General features: G+C 40.9%; 1 protein-coding gene across 1 annotated transcript; it reads left to right on the top strand.

Annotated features, from left to right (window-relative positions):
• Positions 1-14,173: 14,173 nt before the first annotated feature.
• Positions 14,174-15,799, top strand: LOC148508957 (uncharacterized). The gene has a single exon (XM_088443720.1). It carries the CDS (start codon positions 14,174-14,176, stop codon positions 15,797-15,799), a length of 1,626 nt encoding a protein of 541 aa, XP_088299846.1.
• Positions 15,800-20,844: the final 5,045 nt, after the last annotated feature.

The raw sequence follows: 20,844 nt of genomic DNA, 5'->3' as shown, positions 1-20,844 counted from the left end.
ACCTGCAAGAGAAAACAAAGGGGGTGTGAGATGGACACACACTAATCACATAATAGTTTGGGGTGAGCAACTAGAAGAAAGCTAAGGAGCCTTTTACAAGGGTTTTACTTTACCTTGATGCCTGTCTGGCTCTCCAATATCTGGGCCTATTGTTCCCTTTAGACTCAGCTTCTTCACCTGGGCAGCAGAGAGGCAAGTGTAAGCTCTTTGACTAAAGAGCTCCCTTGCTGACAATATTGGTCTTTCTTCTTGACGCATACGTTTTTGTCTTCTTTCTGGAGTTTTCTTTCTTTCTCTTCTTGCAATGCCTTCTCTCTGCTTTAGTGGTGTATACATTCTTTGGGAACTCCTCTCCAATCCCTCTCCACCCAAAAAATGCACACGCTCCGCTCTCGCTGTTCGTTCTGTGCGTGCCAGCTCAAGTAAACCAGTGTAAAGGTGCAGGGTGAGGGGGCAAGGCAAGCCATGATTGGCTGGCCACAACCAGCTTAAATTGCACCCTAAATGGCTTCCTGGCGCAGTTGACCATTTTCTAAATTTGAATCTCTGCAGATTCAAAATAGATTAAGGCAGTAAATACTCGCAGACTTACCTGACCAGGCTCCAGTGATGTTGGTTTCCTTGCAGAAAAATCCCTCAAGGACCAGGTAAGTGTTTTTTTTTTTCCATAAGCATTTATTCCCTGGTTGGCCTCCTCTTCTATTCCCTGGTTGGCCTCCTCCAGCGGTGGCAACTCCTCTGTCCTGATTCCCTCCATTCCAAGCCAGATGCAGTGCTATTCATCCCGCTAGTCACACATCCACGTGAGCAAGAGGTGGAAACATGGCTATAGATTTCAGCTACTTTCTGCACACCTATATTCTCCAACTTATTACAATTTCTAAAATTTTAACATTTTATAATTAACAAAATGTGTGAAAACATAGTAACATACACACAAATTAAAAATATCTACATGCAATCATGGCTCTTAAAACCTAAACATGGATTATAACCTCAAGTTATGTAAATCTGCATGTTTTAAGTGGTCTAAGTAGTTTAATATGTTATTAATATTCTGTCATATATGCCAAAGTAGGAAAATGTGTACAGAAAAGCTGTAACTACACATAAAAGTGGCCTGTATACAGAATAATTTTGAAAGTTAATAAACTATAAAGACTTTTTACCTTAATAGTTGAGTCTGAAAAGTTCTTTCGGTTGCATAGAGGGTGGCCACCATAAACTAGATAATTCATTTTGTGATCTCATCCACAGTCATTTAAATACTGGATTTACGTTCTCTCCAGCTGTATTATTGAAACAAAGAAATCACCTTGCTCTACCTAACTGCACCCTAGATTTTACGGTGTCCCTGCCATGGTGGTGGGAATACTCTGCCCCCAAGAAGAGGTTCCACCCTCCCAAAGCCCACTGTACCTCTTCTTGGGGGCAGGGATGGCTTACACATATAAAATACACAAACATTTAAATATAACTGTGATCACTTGTAAACATTGGCTTTAACATTAAACAGATTTTCTTTTTTTGAATTATTGTGCCACACAAAATGTATGTCAACTAAGACTAAGCAAGTATTATACTGTATTGAAAAAAACAAAGTGTACTCTGGAAGTGTAGCAGATGCTACCCCACATATTCTGGGCAACCGACCTCTGAAGGAACCAGCAATCTCACACTCTGCCCACAGTCAAACAGTAGCACACCTGCAAGAGAAAACAAAGGGGGTGTGAGATGGACACACACTAATCACATAATAGTTTGGGGTGAGCAACTAGAAGAAAGCTAAGGAGCCTTTTACAAGGGTTTTACTTTACCTTGATGCCTGTCTGGCTCTCCAATATCTGGGCCTATTGTTCCCTTTAGACTCAGCTTCTTCACCTGGGCAGCAGAGAGGCAAGTGTAAGCTCGTTGACTAAAGAGCTCCCTTGCTGACAATATTGGTCTTTCTTCTTGACGCATCCATTTTTGTCTTCTTTCTGGAGTTTTCTTTCTTTCTCTTCTGGCAATGCCTTCTCTCTGCTTTAGTGGTGTATACATTCTTTGGGTACTCCTCTCCAATCCCTCTCCACCCAAAAATTGCACACGCTCCGCTCTCGCTGTTCGTTCTGTGCGTGCCAGCTCAAGTAAACCAGTGTAAAGGTGCAGGGTGAGGGGGCAAGGCAAGCCATGATTGGCTGGCCACAACCAGCTTAAATTGCACCCTAAATGGCTTCCTGGCGCAGTTGACCATTTTCTAAATTTGAATCTCTGCAGATTCAAAATAGATTAAGGCAGTAAATACTCGCAGACTTACCTGACCAGGCTCCAGTGAGGTTGGTTTCCTTGCAGAAAAATCCCTCAAGGACAAGGTAAGTGGTTTTTTTTTCCATGAGCATTTATTCCCTGGTTGGCCTCCTCTTCTATTCCCTGGTTGGCCTCCTCCAGCGGTGGCAACTCCTCTGTCCTGATTCCCTCCACTCCAAGCCAGATGCAGTGCTATTCATCCCGCTAGTCACACATCCATGTGAGCAAGAGGTGGAAACATGGCTATAGATTTCTGCTACTTTCTGCACACCTATATTCTCCAACTTATTACAATTTCTAAAATTTTAACATTTTATAATTAACAAAATGTGTGAAAACATAGTAACATACACACAAATTAAAAATATCTACATGCAATCATAGCTCTTAAAACCTAAACATGGATTATAACCTCAAGTTATGTAAATCTGCATGTTTTAAGTGGTCTAAGTAGTTTAATATGTTATTAATATTCTGTCATATATGCCAAAGTAGGAAAATGTGTACAGAAAAGCTGTAACTACACATAAAAGTGGCCTGTATACACAATAATTTTGAAAGTTAATAAACTATAAAGACTTTTTACCTTAATAGTTGAGTCTGAAAAGTTCTTTCGGTTGCATAGAGGGTGGCCACCATAAACTAGATAATTCATTTTGTGATCTCATCCACAGTCATTTAAATACTGGATTTACGTTCTCTCCAGCTGTATTATTGAAACAAAGAAATCACCTTGCTCTACCTAACTGCACCCTAGATTTTACGGTGTCCCTGCCATGGTGGTGGGAATACTCTGCCCCCAAGAAGAGGTTCCACCCTCCCAAAGCCCACTGTACCTCTTCTTGGGGGCAGGGATGGCTTACACATATAAAATACACAAACATTTAAATATAACTGTGATCACTTGTAAACATTGGCTTTAACATTAAACAGATTTTCTTTTTTTGAATTATTGTGCCACACAAAATGTATGTCAACTAAGACTAAGCAAGTATTATACTGTATTGAAAAAAACAAAGTGTACTCTGGAAGTGTAGCAGATGCTACCCCACATATTCTGGGCAACCGACCTCTGAAGGAACCAGCAATCTCACACTCTGCCCACAGTCAAACAGTAGCACACCTGCAAGAGAAAACAAAGGGGGTGTGAGATGGACACACACTAATCACATAATAGTTTGGGGTGAGCAACTAGAAGAAAGCTAAGGAGCCTTTTACAAGGGTTTTACTTTACCTTGATGCCTGTCTGGCTCTCCAATATCTGGGCCTATTGTTCCCTTTAGACTCAGCTTCTTCACCTGGGCAGCAGAGAGGCAAGTGTAAGCTCTTTGACTAAAGAGCTCCCTTGCTGACAATATTGGTCTTTCTTCTTGACGCATACGTTTTTGTCTTCTTTCTGGAGTTTTCTTTCTTTCTCTTCTGGCAATGCCTTCTCTCTGCTTTAGTGGTGTATACATTCTTTGGGAACTCCTCTCCAATCCCTCTCCACCCAAAAATTGCACACGCTCCGCTCTCGCTGTTCGTTCTGTGCGTTCCAGCTCAAGTAAACCAGTGTAAAGGTGCAGGGTGAGGGGGCAAGGCAAGCCATGATTGGCTGGCCACAACCAGCTTAAATTGCACCCTAAATGGCTTCCTGGCGCAGTTGACCATTTTCTAAATTTGAATCTCTGCAGATTCAAAATAGATTAAGGCAGTAAATACTCGCAGACTTACCTGACCAGGCTCCAGTGATGTTGGTTTCCTTGCAGAAAAATCCCTCAAGGACCAGGTAAGTGTTTTTTTTTTTCCATGAGCATTTATTCCCTGGTTGGCCTCCTCTTCTATTCCCTGGTTGGCCTCCTCCAGCGGTGGCAACTCCTCTGTCCTGATTCCCTCCATTCCAAGCCAGATGCAGTGCTATTCATCCCGCTAGTCACACATCCACGTGAGCAAGAGGTGGAAACATGGCTATAGATTTCAGCTACTTTCTGCACATCTATATTCTCCAACTTATTACAATTTCTAAAATTTTAACATTTTATAATTAACAAAATGTGAGAAAACATAGTAACATACACACAAATTAAAAATATCTACATGCAATCATGGCTCTTAAAACCTAAACATGGATTATAACCTCAAGTTATGTAAATCTGCATGTTTTAAGTGGTCTAAGTAGTTTAAGATTTTATTAATATTCTGTCATATATGCCAAAGTAGGAAAATGTGTACAGAAAAGCTGTAACTACACATAAAAGTGGCCTGTATACAGAATAATTTTGAAAGATAATAAACTATAAAGACTTTTTACCTTAATAGTTGAGTCTGAAAAGTTCTTTCGGTTGCATAGATGGTGGCCACCATAAACTAGATAATTCATTTTGTGATCTCATCCACAGTCATTTAAATACTGGATTTACGTTCTCTCCAGCTGTATTATTGAAACAAAGAAATCACCTTGCTCTACCTAACTGCACCCTAGATTTTACGGTGTCCCTGCCATGGTGGTGGGAATACTCTGCCCCCAAGAAGAGGTTCCACCCTCCCAAAGCCCACTGTACCTCTTCTTGGGGGCAGGGATGGCTTACACATATAAAATACACAAACATTTAAATATAACTGTGATCACTTGTAAACATTGGCTTTAACATTAAACAGATTTTCTTTTTTTGAATTATTGTGCCACACAAAATGTATATCAACTAAGACTAAGCAAGTATTATACTGTATTGAAAAAAACAAAGTGTACTCTGGAAGTGTAGCAGATGCTACCCCACCTATTCTGGGCAACCGACCTCTGAAGGAACCAGCAATCTCACACTCTGCCCACAGTCAAACAGTAGCACACCTGCAAGAGAAAACAAAGGGGGTGTGAGATGGACACACACTAATCACATAATAGTTTGGGGTGAGCAACTAGAAGAAAGCTAAGGAGCCTTTTACAAGGGTTTTACTTTACCTTGATGCCTGTCTGGCTCTCCAATATCTGGGCCTATTGTTCCCTTTAGACTCAGCTTCTTCACCTGGGCAGCAGAGAGGCAAGTGTAAGCTCTTTGACTAAAGAGCTCCCTTGCTGACAATATTGGTCTTTCTTCTTGACGCATACGTTTTTGTCTTCTTTCTGGAGTTTTCTTTCTTTCTCTTCTGGCAATGCCTTCTCTCTGCTTTAGTGGTGTATACATTCTTTGGGAACTCCTCTCCAATCCCTCTCCACCCAAAAATTGCACACGCTCCGCTCTCGCTGTTCGTTCTGTGCGTGCCAGCTCAATGAAACCAGTGTAAAGGTGCAGGGTGAGGGGGCAAGGCAAGCCATGATTGGCTGGCCACAACCAGCTTAAATTGCACCCTAAATGGCTTCCTGGCGCAGTTGACCATTTTCTAAATTTGAATCTCTGCAGATTCAAAATAGATTAAGGCAGTAAATACTCGCAGACTTACCTGACCAGGCTCCAGTGATGTTGGTTTCCTTGCAGAAAAATCCCTCAAGGACCAGGTAAGTGTTTTTTTTTTTCCATGAGCATTTATTCCCTGGTTGGCCTCCTCTTCTATTCCCTGGTTGGCCTCCTCCAGCGGTGGCAACTCCTCTGTCCTGATTCCCTCCATTCCAAGCCAGATGCAGTGCTATTCATCCCGCCAGTCACACATCCACGTGAGCAAGAGGTGGAAACATGGCTATAGATTTCAGCTACTTTCTGCACATCTATATTCTCCAACTTATTACAATTTCTAAAATTTTAACATTTTATAATTAACAAAATGTGTGAAAACATAGTAACATACACACAAATTAAAAATATCTACATGCAATCATGGCTCTTAAAACCTAAACATGGATTATAACCTCAAGTTATGTAAATCTGCATGTTTTAAGTGGTCTAAGTAGTTTAATATGTTATTAATATTCTGTCATATATGCCAAAGTAGGAAAATGTGTACAGAAAAGCTGTAACTACACATAAAAGTGGCCTGTATACAGAATAATTTTGAAAGTTAATAAACTATAAAGACTTTTTACCTTAATAGTTGAGTCTGAAAAGTTCTTTCGGTTGCATAGAGGGTGGCCACCATAAACTAGATAATTCATTTTGTGATCTCATCCACAGTCATTTAAATACTGGATTTACGTTCTCTCCAGCTGTATTATTGAAACAAAGAAATCACCTTGCTCTACCTAACTGCACCCTAGATTTTACGGTGTCCCTGCCATGGTGGTGGGAATACTCTGCCCCCAAGAAGAGGTTCCACCCTCCCAAAGCCCACTGTACCTCTTCTTGGGGGCAGGGATGGCTTACACATATAAAATACACAAACATTTAAATATAACTGTGATCACTTGTAAACATTGGCTTTAACATTAAACAGATTTTCTTTTTTTGAATTATTGTGCCACACAAAATGTATATCAACTAAGACTAAGCAAGTATTACACTGTATTGAAAAAAACAAAGTGTACTCTGGAAGTGTAGCAGATGCTGCCCCACCTATTCTGGGCAACCGACCTCTGAAGGAACCAGCAATCTCACACTCTGCCCACAGTCAAACAGTAGCACACCTGCAAGAGAAAACAAAGGGGGAGTGAGATGGACACACACTAATCACATAATAGTTTGGGGTGAGCAACTAGAAGAAAGCTAAGGAGCCTTTTACAAGGGTTTTACTTTACCTTGATGCCTGTCTGGCTCTCCAATATCTGGGCCTATTGTTCCCTTTAGACTCAGCTTCTTCACCTGGGCAGCAGAGAGGCAAGTGTAAGCTCTTTGACTAAAGAGCTTCCTTGCTGACAATATTGGTCTTTCTTCTTGACGCATACGTTTTTGTCTTCTTTCTGGAGTTTTCTTTCTTTCTCTTCTGCCAATGCCTTCTCTCTGCTTTAGTGGTGTATACATTCTTTGGGAACTCCTCTCCAATCCCTCTCCACTCAAAAATTGCACACGCTCCACTCTTGCTGTTCGTTCTGTGCGTGCCAGCTCAAGTAAACCAGTGTAATGGTGCAGGGTGAGGGGGCAAGGCAAGCCATGTTTGGCTGGCCGCAACCAGCTTAAATTGCACCCTAAATGGCTTCCTGGCGCAGTTGACCATTTTCTAAATTTGAATCTCTGCAGATTCAAAATAGATTAAGGCAGTAAATACTCGCAGACTTACCTGACCAGGCTCCAGTGATGTTGGTTTCCTTGCAGAAAAATCCCTCAAGGACCAGGTAAGTGTTTATTTGTTTTCCATGAGCATTTATTCCCTGGTTGGCCTCCTCTTCTATTCCCTGGTTGGCCTCCTCCAGCGGTGGCAACTCCTCTGTCCTAACTCCCTCCATTTCAACCAGATGCAGTGCTATTCATCCCGCGAGTCACACATCCACGTGAGCAAGAGGTGGAAACATGGCTATAGATTTCAGCTACTTTCTGCACATCCATATCCTCCAACTTATTACAATTTCTAAAATTTTAACATTTTATAATTAACAAAATGTGTGAAAACATAGTAACATACACACAAATTAAAAATATCTACATGCAATCATGGCTCTTAAAACCTAAACATGGATTATAACCTCAAGTTATGTAAATCTGCATGTTTTAAGTGGTCTAAGTAGTTTAATATTTTATTAATATTCTGTCATATATGCCAAAGTAGGAAAATGTGTACAGAAAAGCTGTAACTACACATAAAAGTGGCCTGTATACAGAATAATTTTGAAAGTTAATAAACTATAAAGACTTTTTACCTTAATAGTTGAGTCTGAAAAGTTCTTTCGGTTGCATAGAGGGTGGCCACCATAAACTAGATAATTCATTTTGTGATCTCATCCACAGTCATTTAAATACTGGATTTACGTTCTCTCCAGCTGTATTATTGAAACAAAGAAATCACCTTGCCCAACCTAACTGCACCCTAGATTTTACGGTGTCCCTGCCATGGTGGTGGGAATACTCTGCCCCCAAGAAGAGGTTCCACCCTCCCAAAGCCCTCTGTACCTCTTCTTGGGGGCAGGGATGGCTTACACATATAAAATACACAAACATTTAAATATAACTGTGATCACTTGTAAACACTGGCTTTAACATTAAACAGATTTTCTTTTTTTGAATTATTGTGCCACACAAAATGTATATCAACTAAGACTAAGCAAGTATTATACTGTATTGAAAAAAACAAAGTGTACTCTGGAAGTGTAGCAGATGCTACCCCACCTATTCTGGGCAACCGACCTCTGAAGGAACCAGCAATCTCACACTCTGCCCACAGTCAAACAGTAGCACACCTGCAAGAGAAAACAAAGGGGGTGTGAGATGGACACACACTAATCACATAATAGTTTGGGGTGAGCAACTAGAAGAAAGCTAAGGAGCCTTTTACAAGGGTTTTACTTTACCTTGATGCCTGTCTGGCTCTCCAATATCTGGGCTATTGTTCCCTTTAGACTCAGCTACTTCACCTGGGCAGCAGAGAGGCAAGTGTAAGCTCTTTGAGTAAAGAGCTCCCTTGCTGACAATATTGGTCTTTCTTCTTGACGCATACGTTTTTGTCTTCTTTCTGGAGTTTTCTTTCTTTCTCTTCGGGCAATGCCTTCTCTCTGCTTTAGTGGTGTATACATTCTTTGGGAACTACTCTCCAATCCCTCTCCACCCAAAAATTGCACACGCTCCGCTCTCGCTGTTCGTTCTGTGCGTGCCAGCTCAAGTAAACCAGTGTAAAGGTGCAGGGTGAGGGGGCAAGGCAAGCCATGATTGGCTGGCCACAACCAGCTTAAATTGCACCCTAAATGGCTTCCTGGCACAGTTGACCATTTTCTAAATTTGAATCTCTGCAGATTCAAAATAGATTAAGGCAGTAAATACTCGCAGACTTACCTGACCAGGCTCCAGTGATGTTGGTTTCCTTGCAGAAAAATCCCTCAAGGACCAGGTAAGTGGTTTTTTTTTTCCATGAGCATTTATTCCCTGGTTGGCCTCCTCTTCTATTCCCTGGTTGGCCTCCTCCAGCGGTGGCAACTCCTCTGTCCTGATTCCCTCCATTCCAAGCCAGATGCAGTGCTATTCATCCCGCTAGTCACACATCCACGTGAGCAAGAGGTGGAAACATGGCTATAGATTTCAGCTACTTTCTGCACATCTATATTCTCCAACTTATTACAATTTCTAAAATTTTAACATTTTATAATTAACAAAATGTGTGAAAACATAGTAACATACACACAAATTAAAAATATCTACATGCAATCATGGCTCTTAAAACCTAAACATGGATTATAACCTCAAGTTATGTAAATCTGCATGTTTTAAGTGGTCTAAGTAGTTTAATATTTTATTAATATTCTGTCATATATGCCAAAGTAGGAAAATGTGTACAGAAAAGCTGTAACTACACATAAAAGTGGCCTGTATACAGAATAATTTTGAAAGTTAATAAACTATAAAGACTTTTTACCTTAATAGTTGAGTCTGAAAAGTTCTTTCGGTTGCATAGATGGTGGCCACCATAAACTAGATAATTCATTTTGTGATCTCATCCACAGTCATTTAAATACTGGATTTACGTTCTCTCCAGCTGTATTATTGAAACAAAGAAATCACCTTGCTCTACCTAACTGCACCCTAGATTTTACGGTGTCCCTGCCATGGTGGTGGGAATACTCTGCCCCCAAGAAGAGGTTGCACCCTCCCAAAGCCCACTGTACCTCTTCTTGGGGGCAGGGATGGCTTACACATATAAAATACACAAACATTTAAATATAACTGTGATCACTTGTAAACATTGGCTTTAACATTAAACAGATTTTCTTTTTTTGAATTATTGTGCCACACAAAATGTATATCAACTAAGACTAAGCAAGTATTATACTGTATTGAAAAAAACAAAGTGTACTCTGGAAGTGTAGCAGATGCTACCCCACCTATTCTGGGCAACCGACCTCTGAAGGAACCAGCAATCTCACACTCTGCCCACAGTCAAACAGTAGCACACCTGCAAGAGAAAACAAAGGGGGTGTGAGATGGACACACACTAATCACATAATAGTTTGGGGTGAGCAACTAGAAGAAAGCTAAGGAGCCTTTTACAAGGGTTTTACTTTACCTTGATGCCTGTCTGGCTCTCCAATAGGCTCTCCAATATCTGGGCCTATTGTTCCCTTTAGACTCAGCTTCTTCACCTGGGCAGCAGAGAGGCAAGTGTAAGCTCTTTGACTAAAGAGCTCCCTTGCTGACAATATTGGTCTTTCTTCTTGACGCATACGTTTTTGTCTTCTTTCTGGAGTTTTCTTTCTTTCTCTTCTGGCAATGCCTTCTCTCTGCTTTAGTGGTGTATACATTCTTTGGGAACTCCTCTCCAATCCCTCTCCACCCAAAAATTGCACACGCTCCGCTCTCGCTGTTCGTTCTGTGCGTGCCAGCTCAAGTAAACCAGTGTAAAGGTGCAGGGTGAGGGGGCAAGGCAAGCCATGATTGGCTGGCCACAACCAGCTTAAATTGCACCCTAAATGGCTTCCTGGCGCAGTTGACCATTTTCTAAATTTGAATCTCTGCAGATTCAAAATAGATTAAGGCAGTAAATACTCGCAGACTTACCTCACCAGGCTCGAGTGATGTTGGTTTCCTTGCAGAAAAATCCCTCAAGGACCAGGTAAGTGTTTATTTTTATTCCATGAGCATTTATTCCCTGGTTGGCCTCCTCTTCTATTCCCTGGTTGGCCTCCTCCAGCGGTGGCAACTCCTCTGTCCTGATTCCCTCCATTCCAAGCCAGATGCAGTGCTATTCATCCCGCTAGTCACACATCCACGTGAGCAAGAGGTGGAAACATGGCTATAGATTTCAGCTACTTTCTGCACATCTATATTCTCCAACTTATTACAATTTCTAAAATTTTTACATTTTATAATTAACAAAATGTGTGAAAACATAGCAACATACACACAAATTAAAAATATCTACATGCAATCATGGCTCTTAAAACCTAAACATGGATTATAACCTCAAGTTATGTAAATCTGCATGTTTTAAGTGGTCTAAGTAGTTTAATATTTTATTAATATTCTGTCATATATGCCAAAGTAGGAAAATGTGTACAGAAAAGCTGTAACTACACATAAAAGTGGCCTGTATACAGAATAATTTTGAAAGTTAATAAACTATAAAGACTTTTTACCTTAATAGTTGAGTCTGAAAAGTTCTTTCGGTTGCATAGAGGGTGGCCACCATAAACTAGATAATTCATTTTGTGATCTCATCCACAGTCATTTAAATACTGGATTTACGTTCTCTCCAGCTGTATTATTGAAACAAAGAAATCACCTTGCTCTACCTAACTGCACCCTAGATTTTACGGTGTCCCTGCCATGGTGGTGGGAATACTCTGCCCCCAAGAAGAGGTTCCACCCTCCCAAAGCCCACTGTACCTCTTTTTGGGGGCAGGGATGGCTTACACATATAAAATACCCAAACATTTAAATATAACTGTGATCACTTGTAAACATTGGCTTTAACATTAAACAGATTTTCTTTTTTTGAATTATTGTGCCACACAAAATGTATATCAACTAAGACTAAGCAAGTATTATACTGTATTGAAAAAAACAAAGTGTACTCTGGAAGTGTAGCAGATGCTACCCCACCTATTTTGGGCAACCGACCTCTGAAGGAACCAGCAATCTCACACTCTGCCCACAGTCAAACAGTAGCACACCTGCAAGAGAAAACAAAGGGGATGTGAGATGGACACACACTAATCACATAATAGTTTGGGGTGAGCAACTAGAAGAAAGCTAAGGAGCCTTTTACAAGGGTTTTACTTTACCTTGATGCCTGTCTGGCTCTCCAATATCTGGGCCTATTGTTCCCATTAGACTCAGCTTCTTTACCTGGGCAGCAGAGAGGCAAGTGTAAGCTCTTTGACTAAAGAGCTCCCTTGCTGACAATATTGGTCTTTCTTCTTGACGCATACGTTTTTGTCTTCTTTCTGGAGTTTTCTTTCTTTCTCTTCTGGCAATTCCTTCTCTCTGCTTTAGTGGTGTATACATTCTTTGGGAACTCCTCTCCAATCCCTCTCCACCCAAAAATTGCACATGCTCCGCTCTCGCTGTTCGTTCTGTGCGTGCCAGCTCAAGTAAACCAGTGTAAAGGTGCAGGGTGAGGGGGCAAGGCAAGCCATGATTGGCTGGCCACAACCAGCTTAAATTGCACCCTAAATGGCTTCCTGGCGCAGTTGACCATTTTCTAAATTTGAATCTCTGCAGATTCAAAATAGATTAAGGCAGTAAATACTCGCAGACTTACCTGACCAGGCTCCAGTGATGTTGGTTTGCTTGCAGAAAAATCCCTCAAGGACCAGGTAAGTGTTTTTTTTTTTCCATGAGCATTTATTCCCTGGTTGGCCTCCTCTTCTATTCCCTGGTTGGCCTCCTCCAGCAGTGGCAACTCCTCTGTCCTGATTCCCTCCATTCTAAGCCAGATGCAGTGCTATTCATCCCGCTAGTCACACATCCACGTGAGCAAGAGGTGGAAACATGGCTATAGATTTCAGCTACTTTCTGCACATCTATATTCTCCAACTTATTACAATTTCTAAAATGTTAACATTTTATAATTAACAAAATGTGTGAAAACATAGTAATGAGAGAGATAAATGTATTCCCCCCTATGTAATCAAGCATATATAGTTATAAATAATACTGATCTCTGATTATTGCTTTAATATCTTATGAACTAATAACCTTTGCTGGGAATGTGTGTTTCTGCATGTTCCCCTTTGTTTAGGATCAGCTGATTTAATCTGTGGGTTATTTCCCCTGCTGTCTCGTCTAGAAATTTATAGATGTTTATAATGTAACAAAAGTCTTGGTGTCATATGCTTAATGTTTAAGACCATCTCAAAAGAGGAAGTGCACTAGACTCTGGAAATACCCTTGTATCTAAAGATTAGTATGTGTCTTACTTCTCCGAACCACATCCTGTTTTCTGTAACAAATGAGATACTGTGTGTTTTAAAGAATCTGCTATATTAACCCCATCGGAATAAATGAGTTTTCAGTCTCAATCTCTTAAACACAACCTGCTGTTTGATTTATTGGGGCTCCCAGTTGACTGGTAAGGGGGAAACACAGAACTGACAATCGAAGGGACTTTGTAGTGGAACATCTCCTGCATTACATGGGGGCTCGGAGGAGGGAGATTTCTTGATCTCGATCCAGGATTTCTGGGACCAGTGCCGCTGCTACAGAATAGATGACACCACGTCCGCCTGCTGTACACAACTACTGAAAATCCCGGGTGAGTAATTTCAAAGTTATGATTTCAACTTAATTACTCCGTCAGTGTTTGTTTACTGCCTGTGAGACAGTCTATCTATATGTAGTAAGTATACCTGGTATATTTTGAACCCGATTGTCTGTTTCTGAATTATTTTCATGATACAGTAAAAATTAATGTTATATGAATGCCATGTAATAACTGTTTGTGTACTGTTACTCTCTGGTATAAGAAAAATATTAATGAATTCAACTGTCAATTGCAATATGTAGGTTCTATTGTACATTCTGGTGTTTTACAAAACAAGGATATTTCTTTTGTGGTCAGTATTGGTTGTCATGTTGATAAAGACATAATTGACAGATTTGTAGGACAAGGGTTTCCTGATTGTTTGGTTGATTTACCTATTAATTTTGTACCTCTGCAATTTGAAATACTGTGTTATAGTGATAGTAGAAATTTTCCCCTGTCAGTACAGAGAATTATTGAAAGAGGAAGTCCCAGTGTTTATTCTGAACGTATCAGTCAGTGGCAAAAGAAAACGAACAATATACATAGAAAGCTCAGAAAATAACAGATTTAGACTAATTATTACAGTAATCTAAGCAGTGCGATACAGTTGAGTAGCCCACTACAGTATTATCCCGTGACCTGATCCCTCACACAGATAATGGGTGCACAAGTTAGTACAAGGACTAGGGAGTTGAGTCCCCTAGAAATAATTTGTCAGAGAGAGGGCGCGAAAGCTCTAAAAGGTATTTCTGTTATTTTCAAAAGAGCAGGATTTCCACCTGAAGGTACGCTAGACCCTGACAAATGGAAACGGTTCAGAAATAATAATATAGACTGGTTGACAAAGAAGAGTTATTTGGACACTGTCACAATATGGCAAACAGTTACACAAGAAATAGAGGATGAGCATAGGAAAAGGTCTGATTTAAATGATGTTATAGATAACCCACCACCATATGTACCAGTTAGACTGGCAGCTCCATCAACTGCAATACAAAATGAAGTATCCACATTAACATCCCAGAACTTGTATCCCAGAATTGACTTAAATACCATTCAAGGGTGTGGTATAGAATCACAAGATAAAGTAAATCTAGATATAACTAGAGGAAGAGAATGTACGTTTTGTCATTTTTGTGTCCCAGAGGGTTCAGAGAAATGTCCCGCTTGTGATAACTGGGTATCACCTGATGCCCCACCATGTAATCAAGGTAGTAATGTAACTAATACTTCCCTTACAAATAAACAAAAAATGTCATATGTACTAAAAAGACTGGCACCCCATAACATGAGTCCTTGTAGGGGTACAATAGCGGGTCCAGGGGGACATCACATTTTACCTATAAGAGTACAAACATCTCCAAATCCCAGGTTTAATGCAGTGCAAGTAGATCCTGCAAATGGTCCTGAATACATTGAACAAGAGGTATATAACCCATGGTTTCAATCTGATATGTTAAGAATTGTTAATGATTTGCCTGATATCAGACGACATCCACATACGTTTTATCAGAAAATGGAACAGGTTAAAACTATTTACAGACCATGTTGGGTAGATCTGGAACAAATTGTAAAAGCATCAGCAGGACATGGAGAATATGATAAAATGATTGCAATCATTGTTCAGGGAGTTCAACAGGGCAGACCAGAAATTGTGGCACTTCCCGCAGTAGGAACAAGATATAGCCAACATAGTGGAAACTTGTTACTAAATAGAATACAATGGAGATGTGCAGAGATTCAACAAACTGCTCCAGCTGCACCAGATTTAGTTCAAAAAACAGACACAGTACGGGCATATTATGATAAACTAATTACTAGACAGGAAGAAGAAGGTTATCCTGTTACAGAAGTAGCAGGAGCTAGGCTGTGTAAAACGAAGTTTTTGAATGGACTTAGAAATGACTTGAGAACTCAGTTATTTCAGATCAGACCGGAAGCCATGGTAATGGATATTGAAGGAATTTTACAAGTATTGGAAGGGATTGAGGATGATGAACAGGATAAGAAAGACCGGAAAGCTACAAAAGCACAGGTAGTGACGGTGAATCTGGTTCAGAGTCAGCCACCGCGGCAGAGAACAACTGCAAAGCAACCAACTAAAGGTTATACACAGAGGAAGCAGTATGACTCCCAAGGTAATGATATGGCAGGCAAGTGTTTCTTTTGTAAACTTCCAGGACACCAAAAAAAGGATTGCAGAAAGCATCAGAAATATTTGTTATCACAGCGACAGATGTCTGAACATCCGTACACTGCAGGAATGCAGCACCCACAAGCATGAAGATATACAGCTCCTGTGTCAACAGTGCCTGTCTTTGCTTCACTTCAGGATAACACCACACCCACAGGTACTGTCACTGTTACTTTACCCACAGGACAAGAACTCGATTGTGTGATTGATACCGGAGCTCAGAAATCAGTTTTTATGCATGATCAGATCCCCCCTCAACTTCTTACTACAGAGACAATACAAGGCACAGGTCTGGGAGGTCAAGTAATGCCTCTCAAAGAAAGTAAACAACTCTTTTTGCTTATTAATGATGAACCTACTCCAGTTCCAGTGGCATTCCTTACCTCTCCCACCTGTCCGGTGAACCTGTTGGGAGCAGATATACTTGCACTTATGCAAGCCTCAATACAATACACACCAAAAGGAGTCAAGTACACCAGCAATATTCCAAATGAGGTGAGCAATAGTATTGAGGCAGCCATACAAGTTTATCTATTTCAGGAACATCCAGCAATTGACTCGCTGCCACAATGGATTTTAACTGTACCTGACAGACTGTGGTCAAAAGGAAAGACTGATGTGGGACTTCTACAAGTGCAGCCAGTACAACTATCCCTCAAACCAGGTACCATACCAGTCTCTGTTAAACAGTACCCACTCACACCAGCACAAGAAAATGCTATTTCACAACAGCTGCAAACATACTTGGACATAGGGGTCATAATACAATGCAGGTCCCCTTTCAACACCCCTCTCTTCCCTGCAAAGAAGCGGGGTACAGGAAAACAAGGAGAAGTACAATACAGACTGGTTCATGATTTGAGGAAAATAAACAAGAGACTTGTAGTCAACACCCCAATAGTACCAAACCCACATACTCTCCTAAATCAGATACCACCCTCAGCAAGATGGTTCACCGTAGCAGACCTTGCAAATGCTTTTTTCTCTGTTCCTATTACAAAAGATTCCCAGCATCTACTAGCATTTACACATAAAGGAAAACAGTATTGCTGGACACGCTTGCCACAAGGGGGTGCCACTTCACCAAGTGATTTTTCTGAAGCTATGTCCACAATACTTCAAGCATGGAGACCTTTATTTCCAGATGAAACTCAACTCATCCAGTATGTTGATGATTTACTGCTAGCTACCACATCTGAAGCAAGTGCCAAGAAGAGACTGTATCCTTGTTAATGTTCCTGGAGGAACAAAACTGCAGAGTTTCCAAAGAAAAACTACAACTAGCAAAACAGAAAGTGATCTTTCTAGGACATTGCATCTCACACGGCACAAGGCATTTAACAGAGGAAAGGAAGAAGCTGATATTACAAGCCAAGGTACCAAAGACTATAAAACAAGTCCGTTCCTTTTTGGGTCTCCTAGGATATTGCCGCGAATGGGTCCCCCTAGCCTCGGTATTCATGCAGACACTGTATGACAGCAGCAAAAAGGAGGGCCCATATCCCACTCCCCAGCAGATGGAAGAAGCAGTGACGCAAAGTAGCTGTCACCACTTCCCCGGCCCTAGGCTTACATGATTACAGCAAACCCTTCACCCTCTACTGCCATGAAGAAAAAGGCCATGCACTAGGAGTGCTCACCCAAAAACATGGACTGAAGCAACGACCAGTGGCCTACTACTCCAGCAAGCTAGACAACATTATCCAAGGGGCACCTACTTGCATCAGAGCGGTAGCAGCAGCAGCAGTCTTAAAAGACAAAAGCACAGACATCGTACTTGATCATCCGTTAACTATTCAAGTACCCCATGCAGTAACAGAAATACTTCAACAAGCCAGAACTAAACACCTTTCAGCAGCAAGGCTAACCAAATATGAAGTGGCATTACTCAGTGCAACTAACGTAACTATAAGAAGATGTACTACCCTCAACCCCGCCACTCTCCTTCCAAGCTTACTCGAGCAACAAGAAGATCCTGAATCACTAGATTCAAAAGGAGGGAGAAATATGGTCTATTCAGACTTATATGCCTGCACTGCAAGTGATGAAGAGCAAAATGATCAAGTAAGGGACGATAAAATATACAACTCAAAAAATTTTGACTGTCATGATTGTCTGGCCCTTATGGATCAAGAAGCCTCACCTTTACCACATGTTACAGACACTGCTCTCCCAAATGCACATTATGAACTGTTTGTAGATGGCTCTAGATATTATGACAATGGGACACCTTACACAGGATATGCTGTAACCACACAAGATGACATCATAGAAGCAGGACCACTACCCTCACATCTATCAGCACAAGCAGCAGAAATAGTAGCTCTCACAAAGGCTCTAGAATATGCAGAAAAAGCTACAGCCAACATCTATACAGATTCAAGATATGCTTGGGGGGTTACGCAGGATTATGGAAACATATGGAAAAGCAGAGACTTTAAAACAGTGACAGGCAAACAAATACAACATGCAGAACTTATAAAACAACTTTTTCAAGCACTTGAATTACCCCATAAAGTGGCTATTATTAAGGTTCAAGCACATACCAGAAATCAGACCAGCATAACCAAAGGGAATTGCACAGCAGACAGAGCAGCAAAACAAGCAGCTAAACAGCCTTACAAAGGCATAACAGCATATGTCACACAAACTGAAGGTACAACAACAATGCCAGATTTTCAAGACCTACAAAAACTCCAAGAACAAGCAGGACCAGAAGAAAAATCATCATGGGAAAGGAAAGGAGCCTGCAAGGAGGAATTCACAGGACTATGGAAAGCAGGTAACCTATTATGTCTACCAAGGGCATTGTACCCACCCATGTGTCAAGTTACTCATGGTCTCACGCATATAGGAAAAGATCAAATGGGAAACCTGGTAAAGGAAAGATGGATAGCTCCAGGATTCTTCCCAGCAGCTGCACGGTTTGTACAAGCCTGCTGGATCTGTGGGATCTCCAACTCAGGACAAAAGGTAAAGACTACCATGGGAGCCATTCCAAAAAGTTATTTTCCTTTCCAGAGACTGCAAATTGACTATATTCAGATGCCCAAAGTTGGAATTTATGAATATGCACTGGTCTGTTTAGACACCTTCACAAAATGGATTGAGGCCTGGCCAGTGGCTAAAGCCACTGCAAGGAACACAGCAAAAAAACTCCTCTCAGAAATCGTCTGTAGGTATGGAGTACCAGAGGTAATTGAATCAGATAGAGGCACACACTTCACAGGAGAAGTAATGATTCATATCATGGAAGATTTGGGGATTCAACAGGCCTTTCACACGCCCTACAGGCTACAGGCCAGTGCCCTAGTAGAGAAATTCAATGGAACTCTTAAACTTAAGATATTAAAAGCAGCACAAGAGACAGGGAAAAATTGGTTAGAATGTTTACCAATAGCTCTGTTTAGTATAAGAACCACCCCATCTAAAGCCACAGGGCTGTCTCCATATGAAATTTTGTTTGGGACTATCCCTAAGATAGGATGTTATTATCCACAAGAAATGCAACATAAACATGCTGACTTAACTGCATATGTAAAATCCTTAACTGAAAAACTCACCTCTCTGCATTCTCTAGCTTTCGCCTCTCTCCCAGATTCTAAGGCAGATCTCAGTCCACATCAGCTGCAACCAGGTGACTGGGTCTATCTGAAAAGACACGTCAGGAAATCGCTGGAACCCAGATATGATGGGCCATACCAAGTGTTACTGACTACTCCAACATCGGTGAAAGTTAAAGGGAGAGAGACTTGGATTCACGCGTCACATTGCAAACTCACTAAAGTTAAGTTTGATTTAAAAAAAAAAAAAAAAATATATGATCATGTGGAAAGAATTAATGGGTCCTAATCCAGATAGAGGTGTGTGGGGATGCATTATGTGTATAAGCCTCTTTATAGTGCTCACCTATACATATTTCTTTGGAATAATGATAATAGAGGCTGAGGAACAGAAGAATTTTACTCAAACTAATCATACCTTGACAAGAGGAAAAAGGGATATTGCAGTGTGGCCCAACTCAGTTATACAGTCCCACATGATGGTAGCTCGAGCATTGAATTTGACTGATTGTTGGATATGCACACATGCCCCAGTCAGTGCTAGGTCCATGCATTGGGTAGCAGTACCACTGACTTTATCAGAGCTTAAGGAACTTAATTATAGTCTGGGCAGCACATATAACAAAACGATGGCAGAGACTCCTGTCTCATTTATGACAGCATATACCATCGGATATCCACAATTCTGCATAGAAGCACCTCCAGTCACAACGAAACGAATCTTTCCAGATGGGTTCGTATTAACTCCTACTCAGGCACGAGTAGGACAGGTAAAATGTTCACAGGCCCAAGTAAATTTCACAACAAATTCCACTCATAACAAAGGATATTATCTAGGATGGTGTGACAAAGGACAACTGGTAGTACACCGAGAAATCAAAGTACAGATTAATCAAACCAATGCAATTATACGAGAGTGGTTCAAAGCAAACGATTCATGTATAAATAATCGAGACATACTAGGCCCATACTCCCAGAACATAAGTGAATATCGCAGAATAACTCGACACAGCAGAGATTCAAGTGTGCTTCAAGTGGCATACGGAGTGGTTCTGGGATATACATATATCCTAGAACAAGGGTTGTATATTCTGTGTGGGAGACGTGCTTATAAGTGGATACCTTATGGGGCTTCAGGCATGTGCACTATAGGACGAGTCATTCCTGCAGTGCGAATTCAGAAGGAATATACTGTAGAACAGGTGCAAGCTGCCCAACATACTCACCAATTAGCCCGCCGTAGTATAAAGAAAAGTAATACACATGCACATGACTTAAAATTCATTCCATGGTATAAGAAAATGGGCTTAGCACTAGCAGGAGGTACAATACAGAATGCACATAACATAGAAGCCCTAGCAAAACTGCTAGATAATGTAACCCAAATATATGATGAGACATTTAGATTGGTGCTGGATGATGTAAAAATGATAAAGAGGGAAGCCCAGGCACATAGAATGGTATTGGATTACTTGACAGCAAAAGAAGGAGGAATGTGCATGGTAGTAGCAGAATCCTGTTGTAATTACCTCAATAGAACTGACTCTATAGAAGAAGCTATAGAGGAACATT

This window comes from Taudactylus pleione, unplaced genomic scaffold, assembly GCF_031769625.1.
Source record: "Taudactylus pleione unplaced genomic scaffold, aTauple2 ptg000333l, whole genome shotgun sequence".
NCBI classification, from domain to species: Eukaryota; Metazoa; Chordata; class Amphibia; order Anura; family Myobatrachidae; genus Taudactylus; species Taudactylus pleione.
This window is presented reverse-complemented; position numbering and strand designations above follow the sequence as displayed.

What these genes read in the sequence shown, in the direction of transcription:
- LOC148508957 (XM_088443720.1), top strand. Translation starts at nt 14,174, where the DNA reads ATGGGTGCACAAGTTAGTACAAGGACTAGGGAGTTGAGTCCCCTAGAA.